The sequence below is a fragment of the Rhodnius prolixus genome, unplaced genomic scaffold (genome assembly GCF_049639745.1).
Source record: "Rhodnius prolixus isolate KJV_2025 unplaced genomic scaffold, Rpr scaffold_2, whole genome shotgun sequence".
In the NCBI taxonomy this organism is placed as follows: Eukaryota; Metazoa; Arthropoda; class Insecta; order Hemiptera; family Reduviidae; genus Rhodnius; species Rhodnius prolixus.
This window is the reverse complement of record NW_027411592.1, coordinates 11,841,334-11,859,505: the sequence shown is the minus strand read 5'-3', so window position 1 is coordinate 11,859,505 and position 18,172 is coordinate 11,841,334. Positions and strand designations below refer to the sequence as shown.

The 18,172-nt window shown below is 33.3% G+C and overlaps 1 protein-coding gene across 4 annotated transcripts in view; it reads right to left on the bottom strand.

Annotated features, from left to right (window-relative positions):
• The window catches only part of Best2 (bestrophin 2), a 196,647-nt gene that overhangs the window by 18,610 nt on the left and 159,865 nt on the right, over positions 1 to 18,172 (bottom strand). For all 4 annotated transcript variants that reach the window (XM_074117797.1, XM_074117799.1, XM_074117796.1 and 1 more), the window contains exons 6-7: positions 2,793 to 2,909; positions 2,603 to 2,710 (exon numbers count right to left, since the gene is read on the bottom strand). In XM_074117797.1, coding sequence (XP_073973898.1) covers positions 2,603 to 2,710; positions 2,793 to 2,909 — 225 coding nt within the window. The remainder of the gene's footprint in view (positions 1 to 2,602; positions 2,711 to 2,792; positions 2,910 to 18,172) is intronic.

The window sequence follows — 18,172 nt, the reverse complement described above, 5'->3', positions numbered from 1 at the left end:
TAAGTTGAAGTGTTTATTCTCATTTTTTTTAAAAAAATAATTCATGCGAAAACACGCAGTAGAAGATTAAAAGACACAAAAATCTAACATTATAAAATAAAGAAATCCAATTAATGGTTTACATGTAATTACTGACCCAAATGTCCAAGGTTTACAAATTTCATGTTATTGTAGGACATCAGGACATTTATACAATGACAATGTCAATAACCGCCATATTGGAAGTATTTAGTTCAATAAATTTATGAACATAAAATTTCCAATAAATTTAAATTTGACAAATTCAGTTTAAGAACGAAGAATTCCATTAATATTTCTGCAATAAAGGCGTCTGGGCGATAATATTTAGAAAAGAAATGAATAAACCTCCCATATTTTTCTTCAGTAGTTGTTGCTTCATTCAGGGACGTAATTTCTGTAGATTACTTTTTAATTATCTAACCAATTAGGAAATGGTGATGAAACTTCTTCTTTTTTTGGTGTCGACTGTGGTCATTAACGTTTACTCTCATTATTGGAATAATTTGTTCAATTATCTCATATTAGACGATACTAAGCTAAAAATCCGAACCCACTGTCTCTGGATTTACTAAACCCATCATCAATCTTCACTACCGAATAAGTAGACGAGTAATTAGATCCCAATTATTTCTTTTATTTTGGAATAATAGAGGGTAAAAATGATGAATCGGAATACTAAAATTCTATGGATTTTCTATGAAAATATTCTGTCGTTAGATTAGATTAGGCAGGCTTTCTCCCAGAAGAGCGAAAAGAGATTGTATGATTGGGCTAGCGGTACATACGAGGGTCTCCCACCACTGCGATAGGGTCACAAATACATGACTGAAACAAATTTCACTTAAACTTTCAATAAAAAATTTGAGTGCATAGAGACACTAGTCATTTAAGCGGAATATAAATTTTTGGAGTATTAATTTTAGAAAATTTATCTTTTAACAGAGATCTTAGAATTACCCTTAAATTAAAATTCCGGGTAGAAACATTAACCGAAGGAAAGTTTATTTCTTCGTTTGTTTGTTTTGTCCGTAATTACATCATCTTTTCCTGAAAGCATACGTCATATTTACATTCGTACTCGTTTTATTTACACTTTTTTCTTCATTTACAAAAAATTACCACATTACTGATCTTGAAATCGGCCTATTAACAATTTTATTTTTTCTACCATTTCCACTAAATTTGTGCGCCTGCATTCTGTACCTTAGATGTCAGTTATGCAAACAAATTTAAGCTGAAATCAATTTGATTTCACACTACATATTCAATTCCAGCTTGATGTTACAGAAAGTTATTTTGTAAAATACAGAACTGAGAGCGGCTGCTGTTCAGCAACAATACTTCATCCCATTTTTCAGTGATTTATAGATCTACATCTATTTAAACTCAATATATACATCTTTGATTTTTTGTTCAGTCTCGAACTTAATCAACATTCTTCTCAGTACATGTTTTATGTAGACATCTCACGTTTGCGGCCAGTTTCAAGACTGAAAAACACTTTTCTCTCTTTAACTTTAAAGTTTTCTTCCTTCACCTATTTTTGTACACGGTCTGCATTTTTGAACCCACATGTATTCTTTTATTTTATAAAAATTGACAAATTCTTTTGCACTTGTTCAAAGTATCTTTAAGTAAAGGAAAGCAATAATATTTCCATTTAAAAGCAGAATATTTTATGTTTTTTTTGAGATGGGTGAAGGGAGTTTATTTGTTCTTTAATTTTTGTTACTAAAAGTTATGAGAAAGGTTGCTGACTGCAGAATTAATCCGTCAAGGCCGTGGGGATATAAGGATGATTTGTAGGCCTATTAACTGGCCACTGCAGGCTCAGGAAACACATGCATCGCATGGACCTGACAGATGATAGCCTTTGCAGGTTCTGTCAGGAAGTGGAGGAAACGGCACTGCACGTGTTTTGTCAGTGCGAGGAGCTTGTCTGGCTAAAGATGTTACTTCTCGGGGAGAAAAAACCAAGGCCTGGTGAGCTTTACCCAAGAGGCGCTCTCCAGAATTAGGAGTCTGATTAAAAGGACAGGTCTGGAGGATGAGCTTTAGAGTGAGGGGAGCCACAATAGATCCAAAGGGGTCGCAGTGGCGTAGGCCTTGAGGCCGCCCTAGTTTAATCTATCTATGAGAAAGGTTTAAAGGTTAATTCAGTCAGGATTTAGCAAATAATCTTCCACATTACACAGCAAAGCCCTAATTCTTTGCGCCCCGAAAAGACCCTTAAAATGAATAACGGGAAAATTTTTGATAATTATCATGATATCAGAAGGAAAAATTTCCTAATAGCACTTCTGGTTTCTGTTAGATTCTGAGATGGTTCTCTAGTACAAGTGTTACTATATAAGTAGATCATTTTTATCCATTTTTGGATGTTCTTCCATGATCAGGAAGTCTGTGATATACTGCACATCAGGAGACCTCCTGATTACATGTTAAGAATACTTGGAACCGATTGAAAAACACATAACGAGGAAAAGTTATTCAGAAATGGCACCTGCATTGTTTATAAGCGTACAATGTTACAATTAAAACTGTTTACACAAAGGGTAATAAAATAAATAAAACTACCAACCTTGATGTGGCGGTCAATGAGCCAATTGAGTTCTATATCATCGTCATCTTCACCAAACGGTCCAATCAGAACTTCAGCTACTTTCAACCATCCAATGTAAAAGCAAAACTACAATAAATTAAATAAACATTTTTAAATAAAATAAATAACTTTATTAAATACAAAAATTATAATAATTTGCAATTATTACCTGAAGCACTGTGAAGAAAGGAAAATACATGTCTACTTCCGCCGGTTTCGAATTATAGACAAATTGTCTGCCCATTAAGGCTGAGATGAAATAGGTGTAAACAGACAAAGTTACAACCTAGCAGAAAGTTAAAGTTTAAAATTCTCTTAATGTTTAGTAAATTTGCTCTAAGAGTAGAATTTTGAAAAAGGTTGATATACCTTGATTTATTAAATCTTTAGTTTCCAAAATGGAAGCATTAACAGAAACGAAAGCAAATATTTAATTTAAAAATTCCTTTTAACAATATTGATAACTCAAAGAAGACGCTAGTTCTTTAAAAGATGCATTACTTCCAAAAAAATAACGTCCAAAACAAGATCTGTTCAAAAAGTTCCAGGATAGTTTAAATTGCTGGAGGAGTAGTTAGTAAACTGTTTTCACGAATTAGGTTTCCTGTCCCGTGCACGGGAGAATTATCGTCAAGAAAAGTCTCGTCGAAACTGGGTGAAATTCTGTTTTAAACATGGAAAAACCATCTTATGGAGACTTTTTGAATTATTGGGAACGGCATGGAGAAGAAGTGATAAGCTGAAATGAGGTAGTACTATCAACGTAACTGCTAATGATTTTGACGACTGAATAATAATGCTGAAACGTCAAGTGGCAGAGGACGCAGTCTCACATATCTTCACAACGACAGCGTGCCTGCTAATTTTACCATCAAAATTGAAGAGAATTATGCAAAAACTTGTATCACTAAGTTCTCCCCACTCATCTAATTGACTTCGATGGCTTTTCCCTATTTTCCAAACTTATACCAACCTTGAACCACCCTGAAAAAATTAATAAATTCCATGGAGCAACTTTTTATCTATTTTTAGGAAATTACATGAAGTTTTCCGAAGTAGAAAAGTAATTGTTCATTTATGTAAATATTTTAACACATCCTGGTACATTTTGAACAGACTTACACAAAGTTATATTTTACAAAATCACAATTATTAATCATTATACATATATTGCTAAAATTTACTTTTCCATTAATGGAGAGAAAATATCATTCCTGAACTTTCAAAAAGAATTAAATTTATTGATGAACCAATCATAAGGTTTAATGCAAGAAAATTGTTCATTTTTCCTCAATTTAAATTTATTTCAAATTGTACGTTCGGAAAAGTAGAAGAAATATCAGGTAGCTTTTAATTTAAAAACTCATAGAAGAATTGATCACTTAGTAATTAATAATACGGATTCTGTTCACTAGAAATATTAACTGTGGAATTTATTCATAATATTTACTCTGAAAACAAAATATTGGAATAAAATTATTACAATTCATCATCAACATCAACAACAGTAGAAAAATCTTTTATTAATAATCTTCTGCACTTATTCACACAAACTTAATGTTTGTGTTTCGTAATCTATCTGACCATAACCAGCTGAGAGAAAGGAATTTCTCATAAGTGTTAACAGAAGAAATAAGGAAATAATTAATTTTCATTGTAAGCAATTTTTATTTTGTATCTTAGTGATTCTAAGGTGTGCAGAGAGAAAGGGTCCAGTTGTGAGCGTTCGCGCAGACTCGCTGAAATTCCTCTTGAGAATCTGAAGTGTCCAGAAGCTCCAACTGATTGCAAACCTCTACATCCTTACAAATAAATTTACTAATTCTTGAAAACAATTACTAATTTCATAACAAAAATAAATCGCATGCTGTTCAATGCTGATTCAATCACAACGGCAGCAAAATATTCATATTTGTAGCGCGAAAAGACAGTTATTCTCAATACGGACAAAACTAATACTGAAAGTCACCTTTTTAGAACAGCTTTCAACAATCAAGATTGTTCAAAACGTCCAGAAAGATAGGTCGTTAGATATTAATAAGTATAAAAGCATGCCAACATTTTTAAGTACTTTCGAAAGAATATGAATGAAACTGTTCGACTTAGTGGTAGAAAAATTGACATCTGCAGCAAACATTCACTAAATACGAGGGTCGTTTGAAAAGTCCGTGCAAAGTCAGAGAGATAGCACTACTGGCGCGTATCGAGGTTATGTTTAGTTAGTAGCATCTCTTGGAAGAACACACACCAAGATTCAGCCAGATCGGTCTATTTCTTTGTGTTTGGCATTCATTTGAATCGAGGAAGTCGAGTGATTTTCAAAAAATGGACGAAAAAGAATTTCGTGTGTTGATTAAACACTACTTTATGAAAGGCAAAACGCCTCAGGAGACTTAAAGAGAAGCTTGATAAACATTATGGTGACTCTGCACCTTCGATTAGAACAGTTAGAACTCCTAAGCAGATAGATCGGCGAAGTTCATTTCTCATCGCTATTGATGCAAATAAATAATTGGAATAAGATTTATTTTGACAGACAAATGTTTACTTGAAAATAGATTCTCAGTAAAGATAAAGATAATTAATGAAGAGAGTGCCTTTAAAAAAACTGCCACAAAACAGTAACGAAGATGGTATGTAAGATGGTACATACGCAGTCAGCAAAATCAAGCGAAATATCCAAATGCAACGTAAGAATCATTTAAAATTTTTACATTGAAAAGACATGTGATTTTTTTGTTTTATTTCATTTTTAGAGAACTTTGTAAAAGAAAAGAAATTGATTTAAAAAAAAAAACACACACGATAAATAGCCAATTGAAATGTGATTTAACAAAAATGCCTTGAAATTATCATGTTTTCATCAAGCCGATAAATAGTTTCAGTGATTGATTAATAATAATTTTTACTGATCTCATCAATTAGTTAAGAGATTCTTGCAAAATACGAGAATTCTATTCAGACAATGATATTCAGGTGAATACCTAAACCTCTTAAATTATTGGCTGAACGCAAGCCCACCTTGCTGAACAGAAATCATTTTCTAAAACAAAATATTTTTGTTTTTTCAGGTGACTTTAAAACAATTTCTCAGTAAAAATAAAGTTTGAGAATCGGCTACTTTTTCCTCATTTAGTAATAGAAAGTGTAATAATCCAATCGTGCATTTTAACGAAACGAAATCCATGGATCTTGCAATTAATTAACACTCTCTTACACAAAATAAACTTTAAAAAGAAATTCAACTAGTTATATCATTAACTACACTATTTATGTGTACAATCACGTACCAACTCTGTCAACAGTTTGTTACAAAGTCAAACATAATAAAACAAAAGGTTTTTTGAAGGAGAGAGTGTTTAGAGAGAGAGAGGTAGAGTTTAAAGTGACCAAAAAATAAAAATAAAATCAAAGTTGTTAATAAAAAATAAAGTTTCATTAATTTATTTCCTTTATTATTAAGACTGCTATTACTTTATTAATGAAAAATGGGCTTTTATAACAGAATATACAAGCTTTTTTCCCTATACGAGCACAAGAAAGAAACCCTATATGGGGTACCCTGGTGTTTATCATTAACTTTTAAAAGTTTTTGGCCAAGCAAAGGCTATTTTATCTCTATTTAAATTGGTATTTAGAGATCGCAAGAAGCTAGACTGAAAGAGTGGTCTTTTAGATTGCTGATTCTATATAAAGGGACCTAATTAGAGAACACCGTCGCCGAATTCGAGAACGTTCAACCAACTTCTTGAAATAGCATAAGTATGAGGAGACTCAGATTTAAGTATCTAATGACTTCTTAATTTTTATCAAAGAGTAAACAACGTTCACAACTAGACTGAAGGAGACGCTTTAATTTTATCAAGTACTTCTGCAAGGGCTACTGAATTCCCACTATTTGGAACCGTCTTACAGTCGGTTTGATGGTTTAATGTTTCTTGCTTGATTAAGCGAAATTTCAACTCTCTACAACCAGCAGATTCGTGGGTTCGTACGGCTCTACGTAATGGTCCCATGTTCGCTAGGAGATTATCTCTAAACGTGTCTTTCGTGAAGTGCAACTTACCGTAAAGTTATTTATTGATCTTTTCTGCATTTTGATTTTTTTTTTTTCGTTTTTAATGTGCACCAATTAAAATGTTATGTTTATAGATTGTGAAACGTTCCGACATTGATGTGTGCTTTCCTCACAAGCTAGTATTATGCGTAAGGAGGTTATTATTCTCTGTTCAAGGAGTTATACTCTATGGCATTTATATAATCTACTGTGCACAGAGTATAACCGTCCACGAGTACACTATCATAACAGAGCCACTGATGAAGAGGCTTAACTGTGTCGAAAAATTTGTGGACATGGACAAACTTTAACTTTAGACGTACATTAGCATGTACATGTTCATATATTGGCTGATTATGTCACTTATATGTAAGTTCATGAAACTAAAAATCATTATAATTCACTTTAATTGCTGAACATCAAAAGATCCCTGATACATATTTTCACTCGAAACCTCCAAAATACAATCAATTTCTAATTAGTAATAAATTACTTCCTTAACTGTACATAATGTGTTTATATAATTAAGTTCGGCGAGAAAGAGAGAGACAGTAGGAGACTGTACGTTTGATTTGTTTTAAAAATAGAGTTGCATATTTCTATTTTTACGGTGGAAGTGAGAGTTGTATTGAAATGAGGTTAGTTAGAAAGGGGTAGTTATGTTTTGCTCGCCACCAAGTAATTACTGATGGAGTCTAGCTGGCCACCAAGTAATTACTGATGGAGTCTAGCTCCTTGTTTGTCCTTCTCTCATATAATCAAATTAGGCGCTTTATTATTCAGATCCTCATTTATCATTTTTACTCTTTACAGTTCTTTTCTCTGTATTCTTTCAAATTGGCCCACTTTCATATCTACAAAAATTTCCTACTAACGTTCCTCATGCTATTCTTTAAAAAAAAACAACCCTTTAAAATGATCTTAAAGTAAATCGCGAAAATTGATACAGCAATTTTTTAGCAAACTTGCACCACCGATTAATCAACTTTCTTCAAGTTCAGAATGTTCGCTCTAAATTTGTGAATCTTCTGTCAAAGAGGTGTTCAAATTGTATTTATAAATTTTACGAATTGTGTTTTATTTGATTCTCTCCTTTTTTTATGGAGTCACCATTGGTAAAAACCAATAATTTCGTTTTAACGGAACTAGATTTCCAATGAAATCGGAAATTAGTAAAATCTTAAAGTATACAGTACACTTGTCCTGTGGTAAAGAGCTACTAACAGACACTGATGAAAATAACTCTCAGTGAAACATTCTTGACAGTGGTTCAAAAATTAATAATATTCTTTTGGAATATATATATATTTTTTTAATTTTAAATTAAAATTTGGGGAAATTCCGCGTTCCTTTAGCAGATACTTCAACAAATTACAGAACACAACTTTATTTATAGTCCTGTACTTAATCGATATGTTTCATTCAAGAGTTGATTACGGAAGGAAAAGCAAGTAATATTTCTTTAGAATTATCAATATATTCATCAATCATACAATTCGAGATAATTACAAAGAAGCTGGTACCAGACAAATTGCGTTAAACCAGAAATTAAAAATACACTAATCCTCCCGTGTTGCTGGTTACACAATCATAAAACTAATCTTTGATTATGTGCAATAAAAAGTATAATTATAGCTATAAGACAGATCCAACCGATTCTTAGAAAATAAAAAGAAAATTTACTTTTAAACATAAGATATCCCCGCCATGTACTATGTAGGAACTAAGAATTAATTTGGTCGCTAGATTTCAGTTACGTCTGCACTTAATGACTAGTTATAACAGCCTCTCACCATTAGGTTTTTGATTACATTTAGAAATGATCAACTTTCTGCGAATTTTCAACATTATTATTGAATTATATAAATTGCTGTGTGTTTTGTTTTAAAGGTACACCATATGCAGAGCCAACAATTAAAATGTAATTTATTCGCTAACAAATTGTCTTCCATGGAACAAAATAAGAAGTTTACTTGAAAATTATTTTCTTTGAATTTGGAGTATTACAATAGGAGTCTATCCAATCAGATTATAGTATCCCGACCAACGGCATTACAATACTAATAGGAGTCTATCCAATCAGTTTATAGTAGTATCTCGACCAATCGCATGTAAGAAAAATGAGCAAACTAAAAAAAACACACACGTCATTCACTTACTATATTTCTCTCAGTGGTAAGTGACAAATATTCTTCGAATTTCCTAAAGAGTAACATTTTTTTAGCACCATATTTAGTTCGCTGAGTAGATGGTTAAAAAAAAAAGACGAGGAAAATTTCCAGGAAAAAAGTGTTAAAAGGAAATTAAAGAATCTCAACTTTGAAAGGAAAATAGATTTTTACTGAAAAGGCTTAAAGCAAAGTGAAGTACCTAGGTAAAGGAAATCAGCTTGAGTGGTATATTCCAAGTATACGTGGAAAACTGAGGAAAACATAAAGAAAATTACCGCTCTCAGTCAGCCCCTTTTTTCTTCAGTTTTTTCACCATCCCCACCAACATCACATGCACCAGAGAAATCATAAACTGCACTAAATGACACTATAGAAGTCAGTTTAACCATTTTACCGATTTAGTAGTACCATTGATCGAATTTCCCAAGAAAACTGTTTCAAATTGAAGTTATTGATCTGACGTGTATGCAACGATTGATCCAAGGGGGCCATGGTTTAGGAAAATCGTGCCGAGAAAATCTCGATAAAAGAGAAAGAAATATAAATCGAGTAAAGTGGTACCCCAGTTTAAGCGATTAACCTCCTGAAAGATGTCGCAGGTCTCTTGAGAATACCGAAACAGAATCTAAAGTTTCAACTTACTGCGGTTTATCCTGTTTGAGCTAGTGTGTTCATACAGTTACACTTCTCTTACACATACACACATCACTTCCTAAGACATATTTCTAACAAATCACTTTTTTGATCTCAGGGTACCACAAAACAACTACTTACTTAAACACTCACTTTCAAAAATTTGTCACTATCCTAATTATTCCCTCTGATTGTAATGCAATGAGGTAGAAAATCGACAGATATTAGCACAAAGTCCAACATAAACTCGAGAACATTTAATGACATCGTTCATCACTCTTTATGCTGAACATACAGTTAAGCAAACAGCCTACACTGTTTATGGTCGATTAACTTAAATAAAAATGAAATAACACAAATTGAAATGAAATCGATAAACGTGAAGATCAAATTTTATTAGTAATGAAAATATAATAAAAGTTCTCTAAATTAAGAACGAAATATATGTATAGTATATTTGATCTGACCAGTTTAAGAATTGTTTCATTTTCCTTATTGCTTTCGCAGAAAAATGCCAAATTGAAAACAAAAATATAAATAACAAATCTCCATTATAGTTCAGTATAACTAAAAATAAAAAAAAAATCGATATTTTCTTTTGCTCCAGCAAAATGTTACAAGAAAAACCGGCTTTCCCAGATCTGACATTTGTTACTCTTTAATACGAATACGAATTCTTTAAAGATTATATGGGATTCAACAAATTATACTTCTCTTATTTCTTTAAATGGAAAATATTTCTCAAATAAGATAATTTTTCTCTCTTCTTAAAAGTTTTAAAAGATTTAAAAACTGCTGGAATATCAATTAAGAAGGTGACGACTCGAGGAGGGATATCCAAACTCAGACCACTTAGCCACGCACGTGCAACCATACTGAACTAACCAGTTCAAATTGCCTGCAGCTGAAGGTGAATAATATCTACAGTGTACGCTTCTTCTTTTTTGAGAATATTACTCAATATCTGATGATACGCTTTGTATCATTTTTATCGCTTAAACTTCGGTCATTAGCTAGCTTTAACGATGTGTATAAAGGAGCTACACCCCATTTGTGGATAGAATCCTAACTTAGTTGGTGAATTAAACAATATTCCAAAGTGGCTTTGTTATTCTTTGATTTATTTAAAAGGAGCGTGTGGACGTGATCTCAATTTCAGAACGAATGTTTAAACGTGTGTCCGGTCACAGGGCCTTCGCTTGAGACACTAAAATCTTGTAAAACATGCTAAAAGTGGATGCTGTTATGATTAGAGACTGGAAGAACTTTCCTCAAGAATATACTTTTAGCTATCCTGGAGTTTTCTAGATTTCATGGGAAGAAATTTGGTTTTTCATTGGGTTCAAAAGATAAGAAGTAGAGACCTAATAATTAGATAGACACATTGCATTGCTATGATTAGTATGCTACTTACACTCCACAGGGGCAAAAACTCTTCTCATTTGAAAGTGGGGCGAGAGATCAATGAATGTGAGCCAAAATCACTCAGAAAATACTCTCGCAACAAAAGTATAGAGCAGCAGAGGAGAAAAGCTAATTCATACATCTTGGGAGAATTCACTTAAACACGTGCAATACATTTCAAATTCAAAAGACGTGTTTTTTATCCTTTCTTTGATTTTCGGTGGGAGTGGGAAGAGGGGGAAACAAAATGGCCCTCGGCCAAGTTGCATAGTTTTAGATCAAGAAGCTACATGCACTGATCTTCTTTGTTACAATAATACAAGTGTTATTCAAAATATAATTTTGTAAATAGTGGATAAAGGGCTTTAAATTCATTTCCCAGACAATTTTAGCCCTTAAGTTAGTTACAGTTAGTAGGTTCTTCAATCTAGTTACAAGTACCTTTTCCCAAACAAAATCAGAGCTCTTGCTTTAAACTAAAAGATTGAAACCTTGAACGCAAAGAGATATCCATTTAGTAGAATCCTGTAGACAGTTTTGGTATTTGGGTGGGTGCCTGAACGGCGATGGAACCTGTGCCTAATGTGAAACTAATTCCATCGTCTACTCCCCGAGAACGAAGTTCCCAGTCTACAATATCTTAAAAGCATCCTTGAGCTTCGAATCTCCTAAAAATTTCCTTGAAAGTATAGACCTCTATAATACTGGTAAAATGGATACCACTGACACAAATAGTGGTCACCTCTTTCATCATAACCCCAGCAATCAAAACTGATAGTTCTGATCGTAGTAAAGTCCAAATATCAGTTTGTAAACAGTGAGCTATAAAAAGAATTATTTTTCTACAATTACTCATTGCCCTGGAATGTACAGTTTTATAAATTTAAATTATTTTTAATTGTCAAGGTTAATAATAGACAAAACGAATTTGTCAGCTTGAATCACAATAATCATACAGGAATTGTTAATGAAAATAAATAATGGATATCTTAGAACTATAAAATTGCTATAATAAAAATTAATAAATATTTATGTTTAGAACGACCTTGCGGTCAGTAACCGCTCAAGAATAGACGTCAAGAATTGATCCAACTTATTTATGTTGTGCATCACATCAGTAACTTCATAATTCTCTGCTAGTTTACAAATTTGGAAAGCCGAGAAGTTAGTTGACTTCCTCAGGCACTTCTTACAGGACTAAGATACAAACATTTCATCACTTTATATTATAAACTGCCGAGTGAATGCTGGAAAGATAGAGGTAGACAGGATTTAGAAAGAAAACAAAGTCCAAGTACAACTAACATCAGTGGTAATAGAATTATTGAGAACTGTTTATGTTGTAGTAAACTTTAATAGAGCTAGTTGCAAGTCCTGTCCACTATTTATAGAACAGCGCTCCTCCTGCTAAATCTTCAACTTCCAAGAGTAAACACAGAAAGAGTTTTTATACTAGCTGATATCTATCTCTTTGTCTCAATCTGACATCCAAGTATTGCTATATACAGTAATTTCACTTGAACAACTAGCGTATCTGGCAGCCGACTGCATACTTTTTCTACAAAACAGTACAACGACCGTGTAATTTAAAAAACCTGTCTGTCCATCTCCACCTGCCACTCGCCACTACTTATAGAAGTAGTAAATAACTATTACTACACTAGTTTCGTAGAAAGAACAGATACTCCTCTTCGGCTACTTTTACATGGCAAAAGAAGCAGGAAGCAAACGCTGTGTATTTATACTTTATCTGAACTTATGGGATATAGCGTTATTTTCTTTGTCATATTAAATTAAGTTTCTCCATTGAACAAAGAAATTAGTTTTACTGAGTTGAGGAAGTTTAAATGTCGCTCACTAAATATCAGACAATTTTTGGAACAATTAGACTGTAGTTTATTATCAATTCCTTAATTAGGGATATCACGCAGTTACTGTCTCAGCTTGTCAAATCAAATTCAACTAATATGATGATGATTCATTCAAATAAAGGTTTAGATATTATTTATTTGTTTATTTCCATTGCACTGTGTGTGAATATAAATATATAAAATTCTAGATGTTATAGAATATCATAAAATCATAATTTGTGAATACAAATGATCTTCAGAGTTTTGTACTCTATCATCCTTGCGGCTCTTGGTAAGATTTATTAAAATTATTTAAGAAGAAATGGCTCTCTACTTAAAATAGGTTGCCGACTCCTGGCCTAGGCAAACTTTTATTGACCTATTACTATACCTATTACTTGAATTTATCATGTCTAGGAGATGTTAAAACAAATATTTAAACGTCCTTTACTCTGACAGACAGGAAAGATTTCCAATATTGATGACTAGTGAGAAGTTTTATCAGTTTACCAATGGAAGTAAGCTCTACTTATGTATGAACTCTAATCCAGGAATCCGAACTAGCTCCAAAAATCTCATATCCTCAATGATACCGGATGAACACCTGTTTTTATCTTTGACTGGTAAGATTTCTTCACCGGATCTCAGATTATTGCAGGCAAAAGTCTTAAACATTTTCTACGGCTTATCTGCGGTAGTGAAAAAACTCAGTTTTTAAAGTCAGATGCTGAGCAGATTTCAGTTTAGGTAAAGAAATCTCATCATCCTAAAGTTGAGCGAAGCAGTTTTTCAGGGAACGCTGAATTACCTTACAGTTATTTGGACTTGGCTTATAAGAGGAGAGGATTCAATGTAAGGTTTGGCTAGACTGTAAAAGAACCGTGGTGTGGTGTTGAGTCTTGAAGAAGCCAAGATTCTTCCAGTCGGCTATTGAAATGTCATAACAGGAGCAACTTGTGGAAGCGCATCTTAAGCGTAAGCTCGAGTTTGCTTTAGTGCTCTGATTCCCTTTAAAAACTGGGAATGAATTTTATAAAAAGGAAAAAACTTCCTTTTAAAAATATTTTACAATCATTATCTTTCAGGTTAACTAAATAATGCCAACACTATATAAATATAATATTAGTTGATTACTTGTTCAATGAATTTTTTTTCCGACATTTAAAATACCAGTCAGATGATATCAACCACCTTACGTCATTATACGGTAAAATTATCACCAAATACTGTCAATTCTGACAGTTAACTGCTTCTTGTTTTTCGCTTGGCAACAACAGGAACAACAAAAACAACATACCCCCCCCCCTTTTACAGAGAGGTTCGTTTGATCATGAACACTGTCACGAAGGTAATAATTGATGAGATCGTGCAGAACGAATCTAGATAAAACTACTTTTCTATGATTAGAAACTTATTTTCAATACGTTGATTATTTAAACATTGGAGAGGAACAACAATTAATAGATTGTTGGGGTCCAATCTGAAATTTAGGAACGTCGCAACATCTTGGCGTTTTATAAACTGCAAAATAATACAGGAAAAAGGAAACTAAATGAAGTGGCCTTAGTATTGAACTTCATTATAAACTTCAAACTGTACGGGGAAATGAAGGAAAATCGCACGCAATTCACGATTTTACCAAATTTTGTAAACCAAAAAAAATCAACCGAGATAAAATTTAACCCAGCACCACTAAGTTTTAGTGACCGTGAAAAAGATCGTGTATCGCTGTAGGGCTGTAGTTAATTCTAATGAATTTTCTGGATAAGTGCGTGTTATGTCAGTGATGTTAAAGAATCATCTCCTTCCCTCCTCCAAATGATGTGCACATTTGATGGATGTAAACAAATAGTAACGTCTATAAAAGCAAAAACAAAAAGCGAATGAATATAATTACACTGTTTGGAAAAACAAAAATCACATCCTATTTTTAAGATGAATTATCCTTCCTCTATAAGAATGAAAATAATGAAAAAGATTTAATGACTTAAATAAGATTGTGGTTTTGCTTCTTTTTTTAAAAAATAGTCCAAACAAAGAAGTGAATAAATCTTTCCGATTCCATGTAATTAAGCTGACAAATCGAAGGAAGCTTTCAACTTTCTTAAAGTAAGTAAGACGCTTTTGTTTGCGGAGGTCTTCTTAAAACCCATGGTCTCCTTGGTCAATAGTTTCTTTTGAAGTCAAGAAAATCGATTGATCACAGTATTTTTGCAGCCCTTTCCGAAAAGAAGATGATGGCCTGTTAATTTTGATAAAGTTCACTGAGAAAAAAGCAAATTAAACTGAAGTTATACTATCTATACAGGAAGACAACAATTTCTGTACACTTTTTTTTTTAGGATGCCTTTTTACGGGACAAATGAAGATTGCGATTGAGGGTAAAAAAGCCAAGTTTGCATTTGTCCATGAGTGGAAGGGTAATCAGCTTTGAAGGAACAACAATCAGGAACTGATTAATTCTAGAAATCATATTCCCTAATTTACAAAAATGTTTTTTTATTGAAGAAATAAACTTTTGCAAATTTAGACTTGTGATTGTAATATGCGGGCGGAAATGTATACATTCCGTGCAAAAAAAGGGCGGGATTTTTTTTAACTTTGACTATTATCGCTTATCTTTTTTCAAAAGCACAAGGAAATAGTGGTCTTCTAAATAAAGAACTCTGTATACTTCCCTAATTGCTGCGAACAAGGTAGCCTGGTAAATGGAAATCATCAGCTTCAAAGATGATTTTTGAGGCAAATAGTCTTCTTTTATTGAAGTGATTATTGGAAACTCAATATTTAACAAGTTATCAATGATAAACAAACCTAACTTTGTGAATTTCCGAAGTTTTGCAGAAAACAAAAAACAGTGTACGTTAAGTTTGAAGATCAGTAATTTATAGCAAGAAAGTTTAATTTATCTTGCTCCAAAAAGACGTATGCGATCGTATCTCGTTTCGAAATTTATTTTCCATGGAATGTTTCGAATCCTCTGAAGGTGTTAAACAATATCCTAAGATCGAAAGGTTAAACTTTGTATTCATCTTTCTTGCTTAACTCTCATTTATGCCCATTTCCGATGCCACGGTTTAGAGCAAAATCTGCCAACAGGTAGTAAGTACTAACTTGATTTCAAAAAAAAGCACTAATGCTTATCTCTTATTTTCATGTTTTGTAGATAATTTTTATTCAGCTTCTTTGGATTAATTTTTCTTAAATTATAAAAAAAAAACAAGTCTAGTCTTCACTGTTGTTCTTATTTTTTACCAAAAAGAACATCGACTACGTTTCGGCTGTCTTGCTAGCTCTCTTCACAACTAAGATAGAATAGAATAGAATAGAAAAGAAATTTATTATTCTGGGACAATTGTCCCCTAAGAATAAACACAGGTACAGATACAGGCCTTAATAGTTTGGCCTGTGATTATACAGAAAATAAATAAATAAATAAATATTTACAAAAGTGAAAATGAAAGTAAAAATAAAATAATAAAACAGCAGAAATTAAGGAAATGAATTAAAACAATTAGAATTTCGGAGGAAGCTGAATAGAAAGGAGATAACTGAATAGACGGGATTTAAAGATGGATAGGGTAGGAGCATGGCGGACAGATGAAGGCAAGGAGTTCCATAGAGAGGTAGCACGTATGAGGAAGGACTTGTCAAAGGATGAGGTACGGTGAGAGGGAATATAAAGATCAGATGAGCGAGATCTAGTGTTACGGGAATGGATGGAGGATTTAAACTTAAGGAGTTGAAAAATATAGGAAGGCCTTTGAGACTGGATGACTTGAAAAAAGAAAGAAGCCAAAAAATATTGGCGGCGATAGACAGGAAAAAGCCACTTCAACTCATCGTAGCAGTGCGAAATGCGAGAGTCTCTGGAAATGCTGAAAATAAATCTTATGAAGCAGTTCATGAGGCGCTTAAGCTTAGCTTCAATATCACCAGATAGACCGCCATACACTAAACAACCATAGTCGAAATGGGGGAATATAAGAGAGGTAACTAGGAGTTGCCGGGTCTTAATTGGAAAAAGGTGACGGGAACTATTAAACTGCTTAAGGATATGGATGGAACGGCGAGAGATTTGGGAAACATGGTTTTTCCAGGATAGGTTTTGATCGAAAGTGATACCAAGGTTTTTCACAGAGGGACAATATTTTATTGGGGTATTGTAAAGGAAAAGATTAGGAAGAGGAGCCAATGATTTAAGGAGTGGGTTGGAGCCAATAACTATAGCTTTGGTCTTTTCTACATTCAGGGTAAGCTTATTGTTCGTGGCCCATGCTGAGATGTTATTGAGGTCTTCTTGAAGTTTAAATACAGCTTCAAACAAATCCGACGGGGAAAAGGATATGTAAATCTGAAAATCATCAGCATAGAGGTGATACTGGGAATGAGAGATGGAAAGAGGAAGGTCATTGATGTAAATTGAGAAGAGGGTGGGAGATAGGGAAGAACCTTGAGGTACACCACGTGACAAAGGAAGAAGTGAAGAAGGATTACTATCGGGAGTGACAACGAATTGGGAACGATTAGACAGGAAGGATTGGAACCAACGGAGGGTGCTATTGGAAAAAGAGAGGGATTGTAGTTTAGATAGCAGGATATGATGGTCAACGGTATCAAAGGCTTTGGAGAAGTCTAGGAGTATAAGGATGGTAAGTTTTTGGTCGTCAATAGCCGTCTGCAAGTCATGGGTAATTTTCAAGAGTGCAGAATGAGTGGAATAAGAAGGACGAAAGCCAGATTGGAGTGGATTAAGGAGATTGTTTTGTTCGAGGTAATTAGAAAGCTGGGATTGCACTATGGTTAGATGTATTGTGGTACTCGGTTTGGTTCCCGTTCTAGGTCACAGATACTTTTTAATATGAGAACTTCATAGTAAAGTAAGTTTGCTAGACGCCTCCGTACGCGACTCCTTTATATTACTTGACATTACTTTACTTTTACTAAGATACCGAGCTGGGATTTTATATTGAAACGAAATTCGTTAAGCGGAACTGAACGTTTACTGAATGCATCTTATGGGTTTTTGGACTTTAATCAGAAACGGCTGGAATCTCTTTCCTACAAAAAAACATTAGACACTACCCACCTGATTATTAACCAATCACTTTTTATTTAAAAAATATTTCCAGAAAAGGTTGGTTAGGACCATTAAATGATTTGCGATTTTGAGATTCTGCATTTCAGTTTGATGAGAGAGGTTACTGCTGAATTACTGCTGTAACATTTATGATTGAAACGTTTTCTCAGGGAATTTTGATTCTAATTTTTATGGTTCTAAGAGTGCTACACCGTCACGCATTCTTCTACAGAATAATTACTCTTATACATTGGTAAAAATATTAGTTTTTAAGAAAAATTAATTGCGTTAATGAGAAAATGGAGTAGATTTAGATTTTAACGGGCGGGACGGGTCCTATACCCCACGGCACCG